The sequence below is a fragment of the Catharus ustulatus genome, chromosome 20 (assembly GCF_009819885.2).
Source record: "Catharus ustulatus isolate bCatUst1 chromosome 20, bCatUst1.pri.v2, whole genome shotgun sequence".
In the NCBI taxonomy this organism is placed as follows: domain Eukaryota; kingdom Metazoa; phylum Chordata; class Aves; order Passeriformes; family Turdidae; genus Catharus; species Catharus ustulatus.
In genome coordinates this window covers 3330043-3355265 of record NC_046240.1, presented here as the reverse complement: position 1 = coordinate 3355265, position 25223 = coordinate 3330043, and the positions used below count along the sequence as shown (strand labels likewise).

General features: G+C 42.9%; 1 protein-coding gene across 2 annotated transcripts; it reads left to right on the top strand.

Moving 5' to 3' along the window:
• Positions 1-51: 51 nt before the first annotated feature.
• On the top strand, positions 52-24839 carry NARF (nuclear prelamin A recognition factor). 2 transcript variants are annotated; one of them, XM_033076535.2, is made up of 12 exons: positions 52-105; positions 6064-6116; positions 6600-6680; positions 7517-7660; positions 9290-9422; positions 10987-11121; positions 15314-15432; positions 16287-16416; positions 17071-17143; positions 19489-19626; positions 20178-20335; positions 20903-24839. In XM_033076535.2, exons 2-12 carry the CDS (start codon positions 6090-6092, stop codon positions 21142-21144), a joined length of 1380 nt encoding a protein of 459 aa, XP_032932426.1. In that variant the 5' UTR covers positions 52-105; positions 6064-6089; the 3' UTR covers positions 21145-24839. The 2 variants fall into 2 exon arrangements, with proteins under 2 accessions (XP_032932426.1, XP_032932425.1); XM_033076534.2 differs by lacking the exon at positions 52-105 and having other exon boundaries at positions 5985-6116.
• Positions 24840-25223: the final 384 nt, after the last annotated feature.

Sequence of the window (25223 nt, the reverse complement as noted above, 5' to 3'; positions counted from 1 at the left end):
GGATGGGCCATGACCCTCCCTTCCCCTCCGAGGGCGGCGCCGCGCCAAGATGGCGGCGCGCTGCCAGTACTCAGCATGGCGCCTGGGCCCGCGCACGCCGCTGAAGTAAGAGTGTCGATGTTTGCTCGGTTGTTTTATTTTAGCGGTGCTTTGCAAGAGCAGAAATCTCGCGTGATAAGAGGAATGAAGTGTTGTAGGCTGAGGCTGGCTGTGTGGGAGAGCCTTAGTGAACCGACCCGCGATGGGTGAGGTGGACACGGCCTCATGCATGAGGGGTTCGGGGAGGGCAGGGGAGCCCCTCGCTGGAACCGGGCTCCCCCGGGGGCTGTCCCCAGGCTCGGGCAGCCCCTGTGGAGGCCAGGAAACCTCTGGGTTCTCCATGGCAGCACTATTGCCACAAAGGCGCTGGTGGCAGAATCGCAGAGCGGGCGGGGTTGGAAGGCCCCGCTGGAGATCCCTCAGTACAACCCTGCTGCCACACCTGGAGCAGCTGACACACACGGGGCCAGGGGGTTTGGAGTGTCTGTAGAGAGGTGCTGTCGATTTTAGCAGCTCTCTACACACAGAGTCTAGTTTAGGAAGGAGATGTTTATTCTGCACGGGGTGCAAGGTGGAGGTTTCCACAGATCAAGCACCCCAATGCTTTTAACTACTTACACATTTTAGCAAATAAAGACATTAGTGTTCACTGGCTACAAGTTACACAGTTCTCGTATTAATTAGTATTCTTCTACTGGTTAATGATTCACTTCTCATGCTAATATGTCTGTTAGTCTTTCCTTCTTGTAGGTGGGTTTCTTGTGTCAGTGGTTGCAGATTCTCCCTGCCAGAATTACCTTTTCCCAGTTGGAGCTGATTTCAGCACAGTTGCTGAGTTGACTTTATTTGTTTCCTCCTTGTCTTGGGAGTTCTTGCCGGATGGCCCCTAAATTCTTCATTCTTTGTGTCCACTGTTAGTGAGCATCCTTTTTTCTTCTACTTTGTTAACCTCTGCTAGGTCTGAGATCATTACAGCATGTCAAGCCCCAGACTTTAACAAGGCAATTCCTCCAACAAATAGCTTGTTTTTTCTAACAATTGGACATCACTTATATTTGAAAAGCAGAAATATCAGTGATAATCTTACAGGTCCAACATTGATGTCATGAGTTTTGTGAATTGTACGTTAGCTGAAAGCTTGGGTTTGAAAATCTGTTATTTAGAGAGGAAAGTTTCTAATTCATTTGAAATAGAGTAATTTTCCTGTTGTGGACAAATAGGCTGCATTTGGAAAATCTTCTGTGTTTCAGTCAAACATCATTCACATGGGAAAGCTGTTCCTGTTCAATCCATTAGAGTTTATGTCAGGCAGGATGGGTGAAGTCCAGACATCTGCAGTGTAGCTTAAATTCTTAAATTCCCTTTATGTAAATCAGCGTGTAACTTCATCTACAAGTGATATGTGGTCCTCTCTCAGTTGCAAAGGAATGTCCTTCCTGAATGAAATCCTCAATTTTTGGCTTTTTTTCTGAACATGAATATATTCTGGAGTGTTTGCTCAGGGCCATGACATGATAGACGTTTGTTTAGCTGTTCTCAGCACTCTTCTGGTGAACTGAGATTTTGATGAGTGTTTTTCATAACAATCCAGAGTGAAGGTAGAGGGGAAAAAAATCCCCAGAGTCCCTGGTACAGACATTTAAGTGTAAGTAGTGGAAAGTACCAGCTGAAGTGCAATTTCTGTGAAAGTGTGTTAATGGGAAAGGGCAGTGAGGAACTGCAAGAATGAATTGGCCTGCTTGTGAGTCACAAGGTACCAGCTGCTGGATGGGGATGAAAAATAGGAAGTAATAAGGATCACGTGGGCTTCACCCAAACAAGCAGCTGACTGAGTCTTCTGGGAAGAAATTTATGTCTAATTAGCTGTCAATCATTTTTTATGAGCAACTGGTTTCTCTGGAAACCACATGTTAAGCTGTTTTGATTGATACAAGACAAAAGACTTCTTGTGTGTAGAGCAGAGTGAAATAAGTAAGAAATTAATCTGTCCCCTCCCCTCAGCATAAACCACACAGGATATGTTTTATTATTATGTTACTAACTGCAAAAATACCAGCAATTCTGCTTCTCCAGTTCTTCAAAGGTCACACCAGGATAACCTGATATGACTTAATTTAATTATGAAGTTACAGAGAAATTTTTTCCGCCGTGGGAGATATCACATACACATATAATCAAAACAAATTTGGCAAGGATCTATGTAAGCTCCTGCTATCCATTAATGATTCTTACAGCATTTTTTCTAAAATCTGGGGATCTTACACCAGCTCTTTGGAGTAGGTGAGTGCTGTTATGCCTACCAATAGGAAAAGGAAGAAGGAACATTCTGAAAGCCTGATCCTGGACTTAAAGAACAACATAAACTCCAAACCACGTTGCTGCAGAAAAAAATACTATTTTCCAAAGTAAACAATTCAGGAATATGACTATTTGTTGACTTCTTCCTCAGCAATGTAAAAATAGATTCTCTGGAAGTGTTTATGTTCTATTTGTGTAGTAAACACACTTGTAACTTTTAAGTCATTGATCTAAACCCAAGAACATGCAGAAAGAACTGACCTTTATTTTGAATTAGTTTGATATGTCTGTAATTCTGGTGTTTTTTCCTATTTTAGACCACTTTCCTAAATGTTCTTTTCTAACTCCTTATACTTTTTTTTTCCTGCCTTAAGTCTTAAACTTAGGAATTAAGCTATGCAGTAAGCATGTGATCTTACTAACATGCCAGGATAAATTCCCAGAGAGCTTGGTTGGAAGCAGCCATCAAATGCTTTGGCTGGACAGAATTGGCTGTGAATCCTGTTAGAAATGAGCTCATCCCACAGAACCCCCTGACCTCGATGGGAACAGTGTGTGTGCAGCCTGCAGAGCACAGATTTCATGGAATACATGTTTACCAGCTGTAGCCAAGATTTATTGCCCAATTCTGACGGCTGTGGAATGACATGTGCTGTCACTATGGCAAGGAGGCGTTTACAGCTGACACTGCCCTGCAGGACTGATGCAAAGCCTGTAACACTTTGCAGTTGTTTGCAGCACACTGTTTTCACAGGAGAATTCTTATTTCTCTATTTCATTCAGGGTGTACATGCTTCAGGTGCAGGGATAAATGTTACATGGAGCCATGGAGCCCAAATACATCAACAGTGGCCATAAAAGCAAGTGATGCCTTTAAATGCTACCTACTGCTGGCACAGCAAAGCTTTTCGAGAGTGAGGTTTTTGGGAAGCAGCCCTGCAGAGGTGTTACCTGTTACCTCCCCAGGGCAGATTAAAGCAGGATGGTGCTTTCTTGACTCAGGCTGTCAGGCCTGGTGTGATGGTTGATCAGAGATCCACTGTTCTGTGGGAAAATGGCATCCCGAGTTAATGGAAAGCAGAGAGTGCTCTTGGCAATAAAATAAATGAGACATCTAATTAGCCAATGATTTCACAAATATAATCTTATACTGTGCACTGAAATAGAGATTCCTTGCACACTCTTCAGTTTGTGTAAGTTTTAGCTCTTTTTGTTTGAATTTTTAAATTGAAATTAATTCAGTCCAAGTGTTCCTAATGTGAAGGATGAAATAGGGATCTTTAATGTGTGTACCTAAGATGTCCTCAATATTTCTGCAAAATGCTTCCATTTCTATGCAGTTCTCTGGTGTTTTCATAGTGAATATGAGAAATATGGAGGAAATTTAGTCTTGTGCCCTTTGATGATGTGCAGAAGAATGTGTTTAATGCAGTCCTGTAATAGATGACTAAATTGATCAGAGATTCCCATCCCTGGAAACATTCAAGGCCAGGCAGGATGGGGCTTGGAGCAACCTGGGCTAGTGGACGGGGGGTTGGACTAGATGACCTTCAAAGGTCCATTCTAACCCAAACTACTCTGATTCTGTGAAATAAAAAATATTTTAAATATGATCTGTGCAGTTACAGAAATACCCAAAATGGACATGTCTTTTGAAGAATCACTATATCAGTTTTGGATAATAAATGTAAGTATAATCAGAGTGCGAAACAAGAAGATTTTAAATGTGCTTTTAAGTGCAAATCTCAACACATTTCTAATTTAGAACTTTTCATCCATCTTATCACCTTATGGGTCAATGCAACTATAGCTGTTGTATCCTGGTGGAATAAGGTGGTTGGTTGGCACAGCTTTTCTTGCATGAAAATACTCATCCAAAGGAACAAGAAAGATGTCAGATAATGCTGCATTCCAGCAAGTCTGTAAGAAATGCAAATTCTTAGGTCACATAGGAATTGCTCAGGAGTGCTGGTGGTGTTTTTAAAAAGCTTGGCTAATATACTAATATGAAACGTGAGAGAATTTTAATGAAGATAACAGAAGCACAGAAAATTGTTACCAAAGCTATTACAATTTTTACTTCAAGCCAATATTAGTGATATTTTTCCAGAGTATATGTAAAGTGGCATCAACTTACTTTTGTTTAAGTGGTCAGTATGAAACTGTTTCTGTTTGCTTTCGTCATGGTTAAGCTAAGGAATTCTTGATTTCTGTCACCTCAATGATAACTCACCTATAGTCTGCAAGTAACAAAAAAAAAAAAAAAAAGGCACTACATTCGTTTGGGTTATCTTTAGTATCCTTAAAATGGAACAAGTGTTTAAAGTTGTGTCCTTGGATAACAAACCTCGCTGGCTGTGCCTGTCTCCAGCCCTTGTGCTCAAAAACCATCTGTGGCTTAAAGCATTGGAGGTTACTGTAACAGGAGGGGATTTACCCAGTGTTATAGAAGAGTTGCGGTTTGGGCAGGAAATTGCACGTTTTTTGGAAGTTCTGTGGTTTAATTTATAAAATGTCATTTTACACTTGAAAAACTTCTCTGTGTAGCTGTAGGTGTTTGTACGTGTGTGTTCATGTGGCCAGGGGTTTAAAAAAGGAGCAAAATGTTGATTGAACCTTTCTATCTAAATCCTACAACCTGAGGTTCAGAAAGGCAAGAAATCATAAGCATCTTGATTAATACTCCCGGGCCTTTGAGACTGTGGAAGGCTGATGTCTGTTTAATAATCGTGTTCATGAGGATTTGTGATTCCTGCTTGGGAACAGCATCGCTGGTACTTGTGTTTTGTTACAGAAATGGGAAACAGCAGCATACTGGTTAAATAAAATGGTGATGATGCTATATTTACTAACTCGCAGAGTATCATTTCACTTTAAAGCCATCGGAAAAAAAACCAAAAAACAAACAAAAAAAATCAGGGAGAAAAAGCTCTTTGTACCATATAAAAGAGAAGCGCGTTGTAAAAATACGCAGAGACGCTCCAGAGAAGCAGCGAAGCCGCGGGCGCAGGGAGAGCTGCCAGGGGATCGCTGCGGCCCGGGGCTCCCACCGGGACGGGGCTGGGGACGGGGACGGGCCCGGCACGGGAGCCCCTCGGTGTACGTGCGGCGGCGCAGGTCCGCAATGAGCCCGGCGGGCGCGGCCGGGGACGTGCCGGGGAGGCGGGGCCGCTCCGCCCGCTCTGCGGCCACAGGCACAGCCCCGGCGGCAGGTACGGGACCGGCCCTGCGCCCCGCTACCCTCGCAGGCTGCCTCGGGGCTTTCGGGGAATTGCGGTGGGCGTTGTTTTTTTTCCCGTGGAGCTGATGAGCCGCGGCTCGCGCCCGCCCGCTCTCCCGTCCCCTCGGTGCGGGGGGCTCTGACGAGCCGGGGGTGCGGCGGGGGGGGCTCCGCTCCCCTCGGTGCGGCGCCAGGGCCGCGGTGCGGGGGCAGCTTCCCCGCGGGGCTCGGCCAGCGCTGCCCGCCCCGCGCCTCCCCCGAGGCCGCTCGGTGCCGCCCGCAGCGCCGGGGGCCGGCGGCGTTCGCGGGGTAATTCCGGGCAAGGGAATTGCGGGACACGTGAGAGCGGCGGGGCCGCCCCTGCCCGGGGACCGCCCGGCGGGGCGGGCGCGGCAACAAAGGGCGGCGGGGCCGGGCGCACGGCAGGGAGGGCAGCGGGGCTGGGCTGGCGGCGGGCGCTGCTCGTGCGTGTCTCACCTCCCGCCCCGCTCTCTCCTGTCCCGCAGCCCCGGCGGCCAGGACCGCGCCGCAGATGAAGTGCGAGAACTGCACCAAAAAGGTGAGTCTGGCAGCCGGGTCCTGCCCGCCCCCTGGGCTTGCAGGGCACAGCTCCTCGGGGATGGGGGGATGCAGCCGGCGGGGAGCCCCGGCAGGAGGAGCGGTGCTGGCCGCCAGCCCCAAGGTCACCGAGCTCCGCGTCCTCCCCCGCGGCCCGGCCGTGACCGCTCCGGGTGAGCCCCGAGCGCGTTCTCGCCGGGTGTGCCCCTGCCTGAGCCCGGGCAGCGCGGAGCGCCCTCGGCTCCTGCTGTGCCTGCGCGGGGCAGCCCCTCAGGTTAAACCAGCCAGAACTCTCAAACACGTGAAGCAGGGGAATTCCTGGGAAATTATTTCCATCGTAGCAATTGCACTTTGAACACACAGTCTTGCATTGCACTGTAAATAACTCTATCAGTGGTTAATGACGTGAACATTTCTGTAGAAGTGTTGTTACAGCATGGTGAACAGACTTTGCATAATCCACGCATTTTATGTTTTGTTTCAGGAATGCAGTAAAAAACAGAAAAATGATGATACACAAAGTACGTCTGCCGATGCACTGAGTTCAAATGATGGCTCTGAAGAGGTAATGTTCCTTCTAAAACCTGTATTAGACTCTATATCCTTTTGTGCACCCCAAAGGAGGCTATAAGGAGATGACTTTCAACTACTAAGCAAACAACAAGCAGTTGAAAATAATTAGGAGTTATTGTTGACATCCCTTAATATGTGAATCAAAATTCTTGTAAAAACGTGAAGTAAAAGCCCTTACTGTGCAAACACAAAACAGAAATTCTAAGTTCTAAAAATTTGGAGAGCCAAAACTCTTATATCAGGTCTTCAGAACAGAATCAGAGCTTATGGAGTTTTTATAGTACAAGTGAACAAAATATCTACTTATTCTTTCTTATCAAGTGAGCTGCAGATAGTGTCTTAGCCAGGAGTGTGAAACTCTTGATCTCACGGAATATGTTCAGTGCAGTTGTAGGACTGTGTTCTGTTTGTTTTACCTCATGGTACCAAGCCTAAGCCACCTTGCTGTGAGAGGGACATCTGTTTAAAGAGCTTTAATGGTTCAAGGGAAAGTTTTCTCAGTTGCTTGCTGAGTTGATAGGGACTGTCAGCTCTGAAACACAGTGCAAATTAAGTTACAAGCATATGGACTAAGGGCTAAATTTAGATCTTTGTTTACACTTAAACATATTGCAGTTTCACAATAATAGGAGGAGCAGAGCTATGATGGAACATAATATTGTGTTTACCTGTAAATAATATTATTTATATATGCAAGTGTCGTGGATTGTCATGCTTTAAACTAAATAGTGATACTGTGTTTGCTTTTTATCTGGCTCATTGCAGAGATCTTGAAAATCATTTGAGCATTATTAAATACTTGTTTACCTTTTTTTTTTTGGTCACCAGAAAAATGAGTTTGATACATTGGCTAATGCTAAAATACTCCTTAGCGACTGCCTAGCTTGTGACAGTTGCATGACATTGGAAGAAGGAGCCAGAGTTTTCCAGCAGAATCAGAAGGAGTTCTTTCGTGTTCTCAACCTTAATAAGGTAAAGTGACCCAAACAATGACCCACTGTTTTCTGTGAGGAGGAGGCAGTTACTGAATGACTAAGCAGCTTGGTTTCCCAAGGCAGATAATGTGAAGATTTGTCAGGATATGCTTTTTCCAAAGAGGAAGTGAAAACTTCAGGCAACACAAACATTGAAGTACTTAAAATAATTTTGTACTGGAGTTGCAAGGTCACAGCACTAAACGTAAACACCAGAGCAAAGTTACTGCACCTGCAGAAGGAAAATTTATCAGCAATGTGATGATTTCATTACTGCACTAGCAAATTCTTCTGTAGTTCAGTGTTACAGTGTTCATACCTTCATTGCTAGGACTGTTCTGGGTGGGTTTTGGTGCTAATGTACCCACATTATACAAACCTATGAAGACATGTTTTTGAAATTAGAATTCTTTTAAATAGATATTCAACCTGACTGTATTTTATCCATATTCTTAGCAAACCTTGTAAGTGTTCTATTGCTGTCTTGTTTTCTGCTGAGTTCTGGTTTTTTTTGGAAGTTAGTTGCTATGTGTAGTGCTCAGATCTTTAGAACCTTATATTAAATTATTTTAGTTCTGCTTCAGACTTCTGTGCAAAAACTAATAGAATTGAAACTTCTTGATCTGTACATGTGTGTCATAAATATGGATTAATTACATAGTACTTACATTTTCTTAGAAGGAATTTAATTCTCCATACAGAATAATGTTGTCATATATGAGAAAATTAGAAGAGAAAGGGGGGAAATAATCTTTTGGGTCACATGGGCCCGTTAAGAGGGCCTGAATCCTACAAGAGCAAGGCAGTCAGGTACCTTTATCACAGCTCCAGGGGTCCAAACACAGCCATTGAGCAAAGGGCAGTCAGGAACTCGGAGTCAGGAGCTCTCCTTGAAGGGTCACTGCCCAGCATGTGGATCAGTACACACTGTGGGTTCTGACCTTTGCAGGCTGACACTTGTCTGTAGCACAGTCCTGCTTTGTCTTCCAAGGGTCCCAGCTAAAACACAAGATTAATCTTCAGCTAAATGTCACAGTCATTAAAGCTGCACAGTTCCACACCATACACTGGCTATTTTCATTGGATTCCTCAGAGTCTACAAATGCTGATTTGTTGAGAGTCCTGTCTTGCCACTTTCTCTCAACAACTGCAGTGATAAAGACATAGGAGCCTTAACAAAAAATCAGATGTGTAATTTGCTGGGTTGTATTTATAGCTTCAAATGCCCCTGCTTTTATAAACATTAAGTAATAATGTTTAAACATACAGCTCCTTTCATATTTGCTAGAATATTTCATCCTACTACAACATCAGAGGTGCTGAGTGTCCCTTAACTTTGCTTATGCCATGTGGAAACCAGCCACAGAATTGTCCTACAAGGGATGGATTTCCCTGAGTTACATAAAAGAAACATCTAGAGATGACTGGAAATGAACACTGTCAGGATCAGAGGGTCATCCTGTCCTGCTGCAATTTGAGGGTTGTTTCATGGGGTTTTTAATGATATGGCTCACTGAAGCAGAAGACTCTAAGGAATAACTCCAGCAATGGCAAAGGAAGGGAAAGCAAGGAGCCTTACCCTGTTTTAATGACATATCTTTTTTTTTTCCTTTGCTTCATTTACCAGAAATGTGATACCTCAAAACACAAAGTGTTGGCAGTGTCTCTATGCCCTCAGTCATTGCCTTATTTTGCTGCTAAATTCAACCTCTCTGTGAATGAAGCAGCCAAGAGACTCTGTGGTTTCCTCAAAAGCCTTGGTAAGTTTGTGTTTGCTATGGTGGTGAAGCAGAAAGGGAGGGATCTTTTTGGTTGGTTTTGCTTTCTCAGCAGCCTTCCTTCAGCATACCTGAGTGGGCTGCAGGAGAGCTGGAGAGGGCTTTTGACAGGGGCATGGAGTGGAACAGGGCAAGGTTAGATTAGGACAAAATAATAGGAAGAAATTATTTCTTCCTATTAATAGGAAGAAATGAGGCTATGAGCCCCTGGCACAGGTTCCCAGAGCAGCTGTGGCTGCCCCATCCCTGGCAGTGTCCAAGGCCAGGCTGGGCAGGGCTTGGAGCACCCTGGGATAGTGGGAGGTGTCCCTGCCTGTGGCAAGGGGGTGGAACTGGATGAACTTTAATGTCCCTCCCAAGCAAAAGCAATGGTGGGATTCCATTCCATGATATTTTGTTGTGCAGTCCTAAGGTGCTGTTGCACAAACTCGTTCAGAGTTTGAGCTGCATACTCTGAAGTTGCAGCCAGGCAAGTGCCACACACACCAGTGTGAGAAACAGACTGGAGACATTCCCTGCTCACAGTAAAGGTCACAGAACAGAAGGACATTGTAGAGCTGGCTCTAAAGTCTTTGCTACCAAGAAATCAGGGAGGGCTTAGTCACAAGCTTCCCATTATTTTATTACTGGAGGGAGAAGGTAATTCTTATACTAAGTTCCTTTCAGTCCTTTTGACACACTGTATCTCTAGAAGATTCTCAGTTCTGCTTTTTTCCTGTAATTTGAAGTTACAAGAACTGTTGTATTTGCCTGGTTTATGTTAAAGCTGTGTTTCCTTTATTCATTATATACAAAGTTTTAAATAAAAAGCAAAAGCCACTTTCCTTGTAAGTTTGGGATTTTTTTATTTACTTGAAAGAATAAAAAGGACAGTAATGAACTTATAAACTGTTTTCTCCCATCTCTATCTATATATTAATTTTTCATGTTTTTCCTGATGCACCTCTGTATATTCTTCATCTCAAAGCATTCCTAAGTTGTGGTGGGCCCCAGTTTTCCTAGAATGCATTCATTATCTTCACTCACTTCTGTGGGGATGGCTCAGTGTTACGTAGGCATGTAGGGAGTGTGTTGCTAAAGGAGCAGCCAGAAGGTGTCTGCTGTGTTGGTGATATGCTCCTGCACCTCTGCACACAACTGGAGCAATGGCAGATATGCCTCTTGGCTGGATATCATTTTTTGTGACTTCAGTATGTGTTTTAAAGAACATTGCTTTGCAAGAGTCACTGCATGTCACCCAAGAGCCGTGACATCCTGTTCAACTGAACTAAAAGTGATAGATGCAAAGTGCTCAGAGGGGAGCAGAGAATGTTTGCAGTGCTGCTTGCAGCATTAGCCACTTGGTGGTCCTTTTAAACTCAGGATGTAGATGTTTTTCCAGTGTATGGCTTTTATTTATGACTCTGCTGTTTGTGAACATTTGCAGAGGGGAAGGAATATACCCGTTAATCCTTCAAGAGTTTTCATAGGCCTGGAACTTTGAGAGAGGTTTGTGAGGTGGAAAACATTCTAGTGATTGCCTGTTCCTTTCTGCTTGCTTCCCTAGGGGTGCATTATGTGTTTGACACCACTATAGCTGCAGATTTCAGTATCCTGGAGAGCCAGAGGGAATTTGTGCAGCGGTACCAACGGAGGAACCAGGAGGAACATGCCTTACCAATGTTTGCCTCTGCTTGCCCTGGTGAGAACTGATTTATCCATCCTTCCTGCCCTTCAGACTGGTCTCACTGGAACTACCAAGGAGCTGAGGAAAGGGTGACTCCTTTGGGCGCCTTACATAACTCAGAGCATTTTTTATTTGCTTTTGAGGGACACCAAGCACACAGTGTTTGTTCCCAGTATCAGTGGTCATCCTGAGTGCATTTCAGTGCTTGGAACTGAAAATCAGACCTGGAATGGAGGAGTTTAGTGGGTGCTGCTTGTGTGTTCAGACCACAAAGTGTAACAGCTTCTCATTGAGAAGAATCTTAAAAGCATCTTTTGTATAATGAAACCACAACTTCCGTTGCCTTAAGCAAAGTTTAAAACTTGCCACTTAAGCCTAGGGGAAAGTAGCAAGTGCCATTCCTTGTGATGACTGAGATGGGTACATCTGACACTTGGAAAGTAATTCTGACAGAAATGTCACAGACATGACTCACTAATGTCTCACTTCTGAGAGCCTTGCACCTGAGAACGTGTTCTGTTCTGAGCAGAAGCTGCATTGTAACAGCTGAAATACAGGACATACAGTCACTGCTTATTTTTACCATTCTTAGCACAGCACCATTTCAATTCAAGTAAAGTCACATTCCTAAACAAGAAGTATCAAAAAGGAGGTAAAAGTAACTCCTTTGCCTAGCACCTTCCTCAACTCCACCTTAAAGTTCGCAGTGTTGCTTTTCAAAAGACTGATAAAAATATCAAAATATTTCTTGCTAGTTTTGAAATAACTCAAGTGGATTGCATTTCTTAAAGAAATGTTAAGAGTGATGATGAGTTGCAGTTGGTGATCCCCAGAATCTGCTGTTGTCATTGATTTGAAGTTTAAATACTGCTGTTTGAATTAATTGTACTTGTATTTTTGTTTGTTCTGTGTGTTTTGTAGTGGAAGTATCTGGGTTATGCTTTGAGTACTACATATATGTATTAAAAACATGTCTGTTTTTTTCTGTAATTGTTATCTTAGTGTAACCTCTTATCTTCAGGAGCAGACATATCATATATTGCTCTTTTTCATATAAAACCTGTGCAGTAGAAACACCCCTGTTACTTAGTTTTGTTGTGTTGTGTGTGCTTTAGGTAAAATTCAAAACCTGAGGATTTCTTTTAGAATTTCTGAGATAATTTTAATTTTCTTCATCTGGAAACAGAGCTGAGATTATCTGCTGCTCTCAGTGGAAATACTTTAAATAGTTACTGGAGCACTTTTCTTGTCTTTGTGTGGTTTGCACAAGACAGTTTCTGGTGTCAGCTCTCTTGTGATTAGAGGTGATAACAGAAGCATGGGTCTTTCCATTTCTGGGAACCTAACCCAGAATATCAGTGTCCATCTGAAAACATGGTATGTTTCTTTGTCAGCAATTAGAGAAAGCAAAAATCCTGATTAGTCATCTTTAAAGTGAGGTTATTCACTGTGTTTCCTGACCTTATTTGTCTGAGTGCATTTTCTGTTCCTTTTTCTCCTTCCTTTTTCTACCCCCAGATTATATAAATTTGTCCCAGAGATGTTGTTTACTGGGTGTATTTAGCACAAAATGGTTTTTATATAGCTCTGTAGATGCAAGGTCAATGTGAACTCAAGTATAAATGCTTTACTCTTTTTTATCTTGGTGTGTGACTGCACAACCTATCAGCCTCTGCAGTAGTCTGGGGTGTAACATCTGCCATGAGCCAAGAGCAGAGCCTGGACAGTCCAGAACCTGAGAAAAGGTGTTCATTGCCCCTGTAGCTCCTGCTACTCTCTGGGGAGAAAGTGAGCTAATTTTTTGGTGTGTTTCCTGTTGAAAGGACAGTAGTGTTATACTGATAGTACATGTAATATCTCAAAAGAATCAGTTCCCTTCCTTAATGTACCAAGCTGCTGAGCAACATGAAGTGTTTTTGAGGCACTGCCAACCTCTGTGTCCTCCCAGAAAAGCCAGTGGGCAGACATGCAGCAGCAGTAGGAAGATCATAAGTATTGAGGATTCGAATGCTTTTGTTCCAGCCAATGAATTTCCTTTTCCAGGAATGGGGTTTTACAGTAGCAAAAGTTTGCTTTTTTTTTTTGCACTTCCTACAGATACATGCTTCTATCTTCATGATCTCACAATAAACCAACCAAAACTAACATTCTGAGCCACATCTGCAAGAATTTAAATGGTGATTTGTAGTGCCTTCTGCTCTCTGATGCCAGCACAAGCCAGCAGATGGCCAAGAATCCAAATGAGTTTATGAAGGGTGTAGGTCTGGATGAGTGCAGGTGTCCCCTGATATGAGAATGGGCTGTCTGAGGTTTTCCCTCACTGTGGCTCTGCAATTCAGCCCTGGGATGAGTGGGAAGGAGCAGCAGTGTGTGTGGAGTGCAGATAAATGCTCACTCACCCAGGCTGCTTGTACAATTAACCAGTGACTAATGAGACTAATGATCTTTGGGAGCTGCTGCTATGAGACACTTCTTCCATCCACTACAAGAACAGAAACAATTTAAAGAATTGCTTCAGACAATACCTCTCAGAAATCTCTTAGGATTTTGTGAAATTTCCTTGTAGGTCATGACTACAGTATCAAAAACATTCCAATTATAAGAACCAGCCTCATAGCAGGAGTGCTGGGATGATTAATGGTGAGCACAAGTGTTTTTAAAACTGTCCTTGTTTTGTTTGAAGCAGTTTTTGTTCTGTTTGGACAGCACTTGACACTAAAGCCATTTAAGCAGTGGGATGTAACTATCATGCAGAATATGCTAATACAGCTTTTTACCAGCACCAGTAAGTTCAGTGCTTTGTTGTATGTAATGTCTTGGACTTAAAGTCCCAGTTGAAGGTGGACATTAGGCTAACTTCCAGTTCAGAGTCTTCAAATTCTGTACAGTCCTGATGGGTAAATCCATGGTCCTCAGTTTTTCCTATGGCAGAAATGAATGCTTGTTGAAGATGAAGTGTACCTTCCAGATTTTTAAGGAAACCAGCTTGAAGTCTGTACATTAACAAGAATTGGGAATATTTAAACAGCTGGAGGTTCCTAGTGTTTTCCTAATACTTAGCACCTTCTCATTTTCATTACTAAAAAATTTTATTACACTGGGAAAACTTTCTCTGCTATAGAGAGACATTGTCTGAACACTGCTTTGCATCCCAGTTTTGTGCTGCTGTTGGCATTTGTGGTATTGTTCTGACTTAAACAGTACCAGCTTTACATAATTTCAAGCTTAAAAATTAAGCTCCAGGTTTTCCCCTTCCTGGGCAGCATGTATTGCAGTTTCTCTCTTTTGTGTAATCACTAATGTGCTTGAAGACAAAGTGTGATTTTTTTTTTCACCATTTCTTAGCACCAAAAGCAACACACCTGCCTCAAAGGCTGGGCCTAATTCTCCTGCACAGTGTAGGTGTCACGCAGATGAAAAAAGCTCCAAACCCTTGCTGTGAAGGATTCTGGGCTTTTCAGTAAGAGCTAGAGAGCCCAAGAAAGAACTGCACACCCTAAATACCTTGATTTGTTCATTTACTAAGGGAATAATAAAACAGCTTTGGATGTTGGGGTGCTGTGGGTATCCACAGCTTACCCCAGCTGGAATGCTGAAGGGATCTGGTAGAGAAAAGAAGAATTCCTGAGAAACTAAGGACAGAGCGTTGCATACAGAGAGATTTCAGATGGTTCCTATGGGTGTGGGTGAGTGTGGGGGTGTTTATGAAGGTGTGGCTACTCCAATAGTAAAAGAAGCCATTTTTTTCCTAGGCTTAATCCGTGTGACCCTTCTGTTCTAGGGGAGGCAGGCTGGGTGCAGGGATATTAAATCTCAGGTTGCAGTTACACCAGGTTACAGTTAAACAGCCAAAGTACATTTGTTTGTAGTATGTGGTGATCCAAGGGCTGAGGTCTAGAAGGTCAAATTCTGTTAGCTGGGGTCTTGTTGTTTCTGCTTTGTTAAATCTGTGCATGAGGAAAGGGGTAACAGGTCATGAAGTGCACAGTGGACCTTGGTGTAGAATTAATGACACAGTGAATTATTGATTAAAGCATTAATAACAGAGCTTTGAGGTTTCCTATGGTTCCCAGGGTGGGGCTTCCAGCCTACACAGAAATGTCCTCCCTGTTTTGAAGTGTCATCATTTTCAGGATCTGTTGTGTGCCTGCTGCTGCTTGCTGTGCTTATGGGCCACTTCTCTGTAGCTGTAATTTCTGTGCTGCAGGTTGGATCCGGTACGCTGAAAGGGTCCTCACCAACCTGGTGACCCCTCACATTTGCACTGCAAAGTCTCCACAGCAGATCATGGGCTCCCTAGTGAAGGGCTACTTTGCCAGGCAGCAGGTGAGTAATTCTGATTTAATTTTACTATTATATTCTTCTAAATAGAGAAGATGGGCTTTAAACTGAGATACAGATCTTAGTGTATTATATTTGTCTTTTATTTGAAGAAGAAATGGTGCTGTGCTGCTGTACAAGTGTCCATGATGAGAAGAATGTACAAAGAACCTCATTTCATACAATGCAGTGTGAGCTGGCAGCAATCCTTGCACCCCCAGTGCAACATGGATTTAGATATTTATGGGTGAAGTTAAATCCATAGCAGTTAAAGGGTTTTTTGTGAAATGCTGCCTGTGTAGTTCTACAGCACAGCCAAAACAGGAGTGGAGGAGAATAATGTGGAAATTGTCCTGTTATCTGAGATCAATAACAGCATTGTATCCTAGGAAGTAACCTTTTTATCTCCTCAGTTTTGTATGTTGAAAAAAATTGCTATTCTTTATATATCATAGCTAAAGGGAACTACAGGCACATTCTGTAGGGAAAGGCTGCTGTCTGCACATGGAGAGACAAACTCTGAAGGGCTTGCTGTCGGTGGGAGTGAGTGAGTGACAGCCAGAAACCAGAACTCTGAACTCCTCACTTGTGTTCACTTCTAAGACAATCAAAAAGCTGCAGAAATTGTGGTCTGAGAGAATATGGTCCAGACAGAAGATCAAGTTTGGAAGTTTGTGCTGATGCTTTGTGACTTCTAGCAAATCATTTTTTGTGTGCAACATTCTGTAAATGTAATGGGTAGGGACTTATTCCTGCTATTGCCTGCATGAGGTTTATGTCGCTACTTTTGTCCCTGTCATCCTTCAAGCTGTCTTTTGCTCCTCTCAGAGTTCAAATCTGCTCTCTTCTGTGTTCCACAGAATTTGTCTCCTGATAAAATTTTCCATGTAGTCGTGGCACCTTGTTATGACAAAAAGCTGGAAGCCTTGAGGGAAGATTTCTACACTGCCTTGTATAATTCACCAGAAGTTGATTGTGTCCTGACATCAGGTTAACTTTTTTAAAATTATCATCTATAAATATATAAGTGAATCACCATCTTTAGAATAGCCTTTATGCCAGAGTTTGCTTTTTTCAAGTCTGCTTTAGTCATAAGGTTGGCTTCTTTTCTGCTTTAAAGATTAGAACATATTTTTGTGCTCCTGGTAGTACAGGTACTGCACAGGGAAGGCAGTGACACATCCTTTCCTTCCAAGTTGCTATTCAACTAAAAACTCAGGTATTCTGTCAGCCTGTTAAAGAAGATAAAAGTTATGCAAATCCATATTTAAAAGGATTTTCTGACTTGTCTATGGTCATTATTTTATTAGGAATTATTCCTAATTCATGGCACCAGTTGCCTTTTGGTGAGGATATTGTCTTTAGCCATAGTGCCCAAACATCCTGCAGTGTGGTTTGGATATTTCCAAACCTGGCCTAATAGAAAGGCTGAGGATTTAAGCAGAGTTTGGGCAAGCTGAAGGCCCCTTTTCTTTGGGGCTGGAAGTGTCAGGCTTCTCAGTTAGTGGAGGGAAGTGACTCTAGGAAGAGCTGGAGAATGTGACATAAAGCACATGCAGGTGTTGGGATGCTGAGCTCTGAAACAGAGGCACAGTGTGTGTTGTGCTTTGTGTTGAAAGTAAAATGTCATGTGTTTTCCCACAGGTGAAATTCTCCAAATAATGGAACAGAAAAATGTGTCTATGAAAGATGTGACTGAAGTAGCTGTAGATAGTTTGTAAGTAGCTTTGCTGTGGATTGCTTCCTTACCTTGATGACAAATGACATGGTGGAACATACTCAGCATAAATGTAAAACTGTTTAGAGGAATGTTTGTTTGTTTTTTTAAAAAAGAAAGTGCATCAAAGCCTGAGTATTAAAGCATTCAGCTTCACCCTTTATATAGTGGAAAATAATCTCTTAGATGTTCATTGCTATATATCAAAGTAATATAAAACAGATAATATAAACCTGCATGTACTGTCAAATATAAAGCAGATAATTGGAGGTAATGACCCTTATACAGTAACTCCTTTAAAATGCATGACTTGAAGATTTGTGTAGCTCCTAATTTGTATTTTAATGCAGTAATAATGGATTTGACTGTATGAAGTTTAAGCCTTGCTAGTAAGTGTGGTTGGCTGGGTGTGCTGACCCTATTCAGAGCTCTCCTGTGCTCCTTGTGTAGAGCCCAGCAGTCTGATCTGCCTTTCACAAAGCTGCAGGGACACAGTCCTGGGGCTGACCATCTGCTCTGGGCTCCCCTCTCTGTCACAGCCGCATCCTGACAGTAAATTTCCACTTCCCCAATCTGTTCATGTAGATTGCTAGAAGCAGCAGCCTTTCAGGAAATGGTAATTAATTGGTTTTTATACTGAGGACAGCAGTCAGTTTTTAAAGATTAGATCAAACTGAACTGTGCTTTAGATGAGAAGCACACAAAGCATTGGAGAGGTTTTGTTTCCATTCCTTATGCTTGGCTCAGGGAGCAGCATGTGTGGTGTTTAATTCTCAGACTTAGTTACAGAGGCTGCTCTCCCTGATCTTTGTTCAGCTGTGACAGATGTTCCTTGGTATCCTTCCAAAGGGTTGCTAGAGGAGCAATAAATGTGCTGTCTTGCACAAAACAGAAAGCTCTGGAAGTTTTGAAAAATCCTTTTCAGTATCTAGTATTCTGCTTGGAACTAGGCAGGAAAAATTTCATGGGTCTGTGGGAAGATGTTCAGAGCTGTGTTTGTAGTGCAGCTCCTATTGCTTCTACCTGGGATTGTCACACAGAATGAGAATGAATAAAGTCCTAGCAGGAATAACCAGAGAGACAGTAATGTAATTGTCTATCAAAATCACATAGAGACAGGCTTTTAATTCTGTATCAGCATGTCCAATGAAAGGACAAGCTGGTACTCAGAATGTGCCTGGAGCTCAGTTTATAGAACCACAGAATATCCTGAGCTGGAAGGAACCCATCAGGATCACCTAGCCCAACCCCTGTTCCTGTACAGACCCCCCAAAATCCCACCCTGTGCATCCCTGGAGTGGTGTCCAGGCTCTCCTGGAGCTCTGGCAGCCTCGGGGCCGTGTCCATTCCCTGGGCAGTGCCAGCACCCTCTGGGGGAAGAACCTTTCCTGATACCCAACCCAAACCTCCCCTGGCACAGCTCCAGCCATCCCATGGGTCCTGTCACTGTCACAGAGCAGAGATCAGAGCTGTCCCTCAGGAGGAGCTGCAGACCCTGGTGATGTCTGACCTCAGTCTCCTCCAGGCTGAACAAGCCAAGTGCCCTCAATTTATGCTGGAAAATAATGTTAATTTTTAAAAGCACTAATCTGATAATACTGATTTAACTGTGAGACCTAATGACAGAAATTTTTGCTCTTCTGGGGTCTTAAGAGTAGATCTTGTAGAGAAATTTGAACAACTTGAAGTCATCCTCTTAAAACAAATCCCAGCACAGCAGCAATTTGTGATAAAGTGCTGGATATTAGAATAGCTGTATGAATGTGGGCTCTTCAGAGCTGCCTTTTTTTGGGGGAGAGGTGAACTTGCAGGAGATGCCCTTAGGAGATATCTCCCATTTTCTTTCCTGAACCATAGTGTAGCATTTATTTTCAGTGTACCATTCTAACCTGGTTGCAGCTGTATTGATTTGGTGTGGTTTGATTGGCACAGTGACAAACAGTTCCTAAAGCAGGAGAATTGTCAGCAAAGACTTGCAACTTCTGAAGTAGTTTTGTATTCTCACAGGCAAATATTTTTTCCCTAAAATGGCTCTTGAGCAGTAAAAGGCTGTTAACAAAATCTTCAGGTTGTGACGAAGGTGCATTCTTATAAATTGCTGTTGCTTGATATTTCTCAACATGGAAAGCCCCGTATCTTTTTTATTAATTAATTTCTTTCATCATCTCACTACTGTCCTGAATAATTTAAATTTTTTAAGCTGTAGTAAGTAAAAATGTAATGTGTTGTCTGTTCTACAAATTACTTTTTTTGGTGGGGAGACAGAGAAGGGAGAAGCACACTACTTTATTGGAGTGAAAAAATGGTATTTTTGGAGTTGATCTTTCATTTTGTCGTTCCCTAAGGTTTGATGACCTAAAGGAGGGGGATGTAGTAAGGCATGATGGGAAGAGATCTGATGGTTACCTGGAGCACATTTTTAAACATGCTGCAAAGGAGCTTTTTGGTGTGGATGTCAAGGAGATAACCTACAAAGCATTAAAGTAAGTTAGAGTTTTATACCCTTGTTATGTAGAAGGGGTGAGCTGGAACAGAAGAGGGTATTTTCAGTTGGAAGGTTTCACTTTGGGCTGGCCAAAAGTTTAAGTATGTTATTGAGGGCTTTATCCAGATGTCCCTGAGACACTGAGAGCCTTGGGGAATTGGCCACTCCCTGGAAGGCCTGGGGTTTGCCACCCTCTTGCAAGGAAGTGGTGCCCGAAGCCCAGGAACTTCCCCTGCTTTGGTTGGTGCTGCAGGGAAAGCAGTTGCTGGCTATAAATCTGCTCTAAACCTGCAAGTCTCTCAGTGTAAAGCAGCTCCTGCTGGTACTCATTTTATTGAAACCTTACCTGCACTTAAAAATTAAGTAGAATTTTATTATGAAGATTCCACCCCAACTTGTCCTTAACTCAGTTTAGAAAGTGGAAGAGTTCACTTGGTGTCACTGTTATATTTGTTCTGTTCCTTTTGAAGCATTTGAATACAAACTGGCACGTTGGATTGTTCCTCTGGGAATGCAGGGGGTTAAAATATTCTCTCTGTGTCTTGACAGGAACAAGGACTTTCAAGAAGTTACCCTTGAAAAGGATGGGGAGACAGTGCTGCGTTTTGCAGCAGCTTATGGCTTTAGAAATATCCAAAACATGGTCCTGAAGTTGAAAAAAGGAAAGTTTTTGTACCATTTTGTAGAAGTCCTTGCCTGCCCAGGAGGTAAGAATAATTGTGGATCTGCAGTTGTTCTGCACATATATCTTGAATCTCAAAGGAAAACTGCCTTGCAGGCAGCACTTCATTTCATTTCATTCCCTCTTAATTCTCTTCTTAATAATCTAAAATCTTACTACTTATTGAAGGGTCTAAAACACCAATTGCAGGTGCAGTGTTGGCTCAAAAAATGATTGAGTTTTCTAAAATTAGTCACAATGTTATTTGTTCTCTTCTGACCTATAAATAAGTGCCAGCACTGCACTGCCAAACCTCAGAGGATACTCTGAAATGGTGCTTGTCAAGGGCAAGAAAAGACAAGGAACATAATTAGGATCATAAAACCACAGAGAATGCAGAGATAGATTTGTGATATGGAAACCTCATTCCCATTAAGATGAAGTTGATATCAGAGTCACTTTAGGTAAATAAAAATTATAGCAGCGTGGGGGGAAGTTTAAAAAAACCCTTCCTTTAGAGAAGTGTGAAAAATGAATTCTGAGTTAACGGAGATTTGATATGAAAAGAAAGTCTCTATCACCTCCTATCTTTTTAATTTATTTTTTCCCTAAGGGTGCCTCAATGGAAAGGGCCAGGCCCAGAGTGAGGATGGCAAACCAGACAGAGCCCTGCTTGCCCAGATGGAAGAGGTGTACACTGCGATTCCTGTCCGGCTGCCAGAAACCAACGTGCACGTGCAGAGGATGTACCAGGACTGGCTGGAGGGCATGGACTCCAAGAAGGTCCAGGACACTTTGCACACCACCTACAGTGCAGTCAGTCAAAGCACGAGCAGTTTGGATATCAAGTGGTAACAGCTGCAGGTGCAGAGCTGTGCTGAGGCTGCAGGGCTGCACTGCACCCCTCCATGCTCCCCTCCATGCACCACCAGGGTGTGAGTGAGGCTCTGCCCAGCTCAGGATTGTTCTTGGGAAGAACTTTTGCTTTGCAAAACCAGAGAAGTCTCCAAAAGCCCTGATTCCTGCCACTGTCATTTAACTTTTACTGTTTGTCATTTCCTGCCTACAATGGATTTCTTCATTCTAAAGCCTGATCTTGCAAGGTACATGAGCCCTTTCTGCCAGGCACAGGGATTGTAATTCCTGATCCAGTTAGTCCCTGGAGTGAAGGGTTCACTGCACAAAATGGGCTCCTCCAAGAGGGTGAGACGATTTTACTTCTAGGTCTGCAGTCCCTATCATCACAGGAAAACAGCAGGAATTTCAGTATTGATGCAGTTGCTGTGAAGTAACTTGGGATTTACTTACCTTGTTAAGGAAAAGGCCCTTTAAAGGACAAGTGAGTATATGGAGAGATGTAATGAATTTCTATAATCCTTTTATCCATTTTTCAGCAAAAAATACTCAGTTCCAAACTAGCCCCCATTTCTTACTGATGTAGTGTCACAGAATGCTTCACAGAATCTGAATCTGGGAAGCCAATGCTAAATGGTTCATTTAAAATAGTTCCAATAGGTTGGTTGGTACAAAAAGAGAACTTTCTTTCCATGTAAGTTTTCTGCCAGGAGGACTGGGGCTCCTTGCTTTGGCTTCTCTCTGAGAATGGAACCTGCCCAAATTGGTCTTTCATTTGTCTCCATGTTGAAAGACTTCTGCAAAAAATAACTTCCTGGGGTGCCTCTGATGAAAAATACTGAGCAATGCTTGTGAGCTCATAAGAGTTAGGATACATTGGCATTGTAAATTTTGATGCACTTATTTTATAAATGTGCTATATAGGTTCATTTAACAGACATTGTGAAGTAGTACTGCCATGCAGCTTGTCTGCAACTTCCCAGTTGTCAGAGTTATTCAAGGATGTGATGGACAAAAGAAATTAAGACTCCTGCCAAACTTCTTCAGATTTTCCTGGTAGTATCAGATCTGTTCAAGATTAATGGCTGTTTGAAGCTAGTAGTTTTACCCTTCCTTACACAGCCTGAAAGTGTGGATGGGCTTTTTTAACTATTTCATGCAGTTTGAATGAATCTTCTTACAAATTTCTTCATTATTACAACTGCTTGTGTGAGTAAGAAATCCTGCAAAAACCTGTGAGTGTTTAAAATGCACATTTAACCTGGACACAGTGGAATGGTATGAAGCATCAGGGAAGGCAGGGCAAGACCTGGCATTGGCTAGACCAGGGAGGCTGAAAAGGAGAGAGACAGTGAAGTGTCACCCTACTGAGAAGAAATACCTCTCTTAATGTGAAGCTGTTAAAAATTGCAGCTTTCCAGTGGACTTCCACCAAACCACTGCACTTGGAGGGAGGTTTTCTTTGAAGTGCAAGCAAATTTCATTTACTGCATTACCTGAATGCCCACAATGAGATTATGCCCATGAATTATATAAATTAGCCTTTACAAGTTGTTCCTTGTGATAAGAATGATCCTTAATGTGGTGCAATATCAGAACATGGACAGAAATCTACCTCTGTACAGGAAGGAGTCCAGGAGTCCTGGGAAGAGCTGTGTGTAGCTGGAACTGGAATAGATGTCTGCTAGAGCAAGGTGGGAGTGTTGTGTGACATTTCAGAACAGATTACTTTCAGAAGCAACATACACCTCCTTTGGTCTGATTATCTGCCATAATTTTCTCCAGAAACTCCACCACAATTCTGATGTAATAAAGTGCTCCTGTTCTGTTTGTACAGGCCTGTTTCTCTGTATATATGGTTTGTAGCCGGATGCATGTTTAAATTATATCACTGCTGTTCTTTGTACAGTCTGCTTATTTTTTTATTTGTGTATACTGGGTGAAATGGTACAAAACCAGTTTGCTTTTCTGAGGAAATCTTCAGTAAACTACACAGGAGCTGCCTTGCTGTTCTGAAAGCAGAGCCCTGAACAGTTTGTACACGGTGCTGGATCCTCCCCAGGGCTGGGTGGCACTTTGGCCAGTGCTTGCTGCTGCACTGAGGGGCCTCACTCCCTGTGCTGCTGGGGGAGCCCAGGAATGGGCTGGGCAGGGGGGAAACCACTCTGCTCTGCTCCCACTGCAAGAGAAAGCAGGGGCTCAGTGTCTAAAATAACCTGTTTCAGCTGGATGCACCATTTCTTCCATCTGCTCAAGGGTTTGAACCTGTTGAGGTAATCAGAGTGCAGAGCTGTTGATGATTTGTCTGCTTTTTTAAAGACAAGGCATCTAACTGAGCCTGTAGTGGCTATACAGAATGTATTATCAATAGTGACCTAAGTAAATGAGACGTCTCTTTTTTTTTTTTTTTTTTTTGGAGTAAAATGTTTTAGTTTTTTAAAGGCCTTTTCTTTAAAGTGCCAGTTGAAATGGAAAGAAAAGTTCTATGCTGTAAATCTTTCTCCCTTCACCTGCTTTCATTGAAATTTTAACATATATCAGAAAACCTTGTTGCAGCTTCATCTATAGTGAAATACTTGTCTAAGATTCTGGCTTTTAAAGCCCATTAATGTTGACAATACATGTTTGTAGCCAAACTTCTGAAATTACAGCACTATTTAATTACCTGACTGGATTCCCTGATTGCCTAATAATTTTTATTGCTGCTGCCTTTTCAGCAACAGGAAAAGCTCCTGATGGCCACAGCCACAGTGATTTTCCTCTCCCTTGAATGTTGTGCTAAGACAAGAGGATTTTTTAAAAAAATATAAACTGGAGGGATTGTGGGAAAGGAATTGGACATAATAAATTAATTAATAAAATTGAGGTGTTCTTGACTTGAGCATGTCAGGTGCTGGATTCTTGGGGTTATGGTACTTTGCTCTGAGACTGCTCCAGCGTGTTGTGAAGTCCCTTTGCCTGGTGCAGGAGCTTTCCCTCAGCCACAGCACCTGTGTGTGTCCCCTGGGAATAAGGACCTGGCAGCCCTGGGCTGTGCTGTCCCCCCAGAGCAATGCAGATCTCCAAACACAGCAGTCTCAGCTGGATTATACCTGGATGATGTTCACTTACCCCAATTTTGGTGCTTCGTTTTCAATTGCAGCATGACCATGAATTGTGAATAAATCTCAGTACTCAATTCTGTGCTGCTTCTGTCTCATTCCATGTCAAAGTTTAAGTACACCTGATTTCACCCAGGGGCTTGTCTGGGGCACAGCTGTGGCACCAATACTGGATCAGGACTTCTGGATTACAGCTCTGCACCTCAACCTCTGCTAAAGGGAAGGAGGAAGGTGCCAGATTGCTGTAGGAAATGGTAATTTGCTCTCTAGAATTGTCAATTAATATATTGATTCCTTGCAAGGCAGACAAGGCCCTGTGGCTTTAAAGCTCTGGTGCTGGGGAGAATGATGGTGCCTGAAGCCAGCCTGTGAGAGTGAACAGAGTAACCTAAACACTGGTGCAGGGGAAAGATCTCTGTGTGTGACCTGATCCAACAGCAGAGGAAAGGATGAAAATCAGCCCTGACATAGATAAGGGATTTTTTTCATTAGTAGGTTGTGTGAAAATTTAGTGAATTGAGCAAGCATTTCCATATGTTCTCTTGAGCAGTTGGGACCTGGATTTCTACTAAATAATAAATCGATTTGAAGGTGTTCTGTGGTTTGTTTTTTTTTCAAGGGCCAGCAAGGCAGGGTTACCTGGCCAGAGGAGGAGGAGGAGCTGTTGAACAGAGCAGGCTTGTTCCTGTTGCTGTGTAAACAAGTGACTCGTAGGACAGGTTTGGAGGAGGGGAGCCAAGGTGCCAAGATGTCCTTAGCTACTCTGGAGATGAAAAATAACTACTGAGGGTTTGTGTCAGTAAGGCAGAGGGAATATCCATTTCAATTGTGCAGAGTTTATCCAAAAACAATGCGTTTCTGCCCTTATTTTCCAAGTGAGTACTTGGGTGCATCTGAAAACAAAGTCCAAATTCTGCACATCTGCCTGATGAATTTTTCCACAGTGTAAATGCCATTTTTTCCCTCCCCCAAAAGTAC

Coding starts and splice junctions, on each gene's coding strand:
- NARF (XM_033076535.2), top strand. CDS start 6,090: ATGAAGTGCGAGAACTGCACCAAAAAG. Junction 6,681..7,516: donor CAAATGATGGCTCTGAAGAG/GTAATGTTCCTT, acceptor TTTGGTCACCAG/AAAAATGAGTTTGATACATT. Junction 7,661..9,289: donor GTGTTCTCAACCTTAATAAG/GTAAAGTGACCC, acceptor TTCATTTACCAG/AAATGTGATACCTCAAAACA.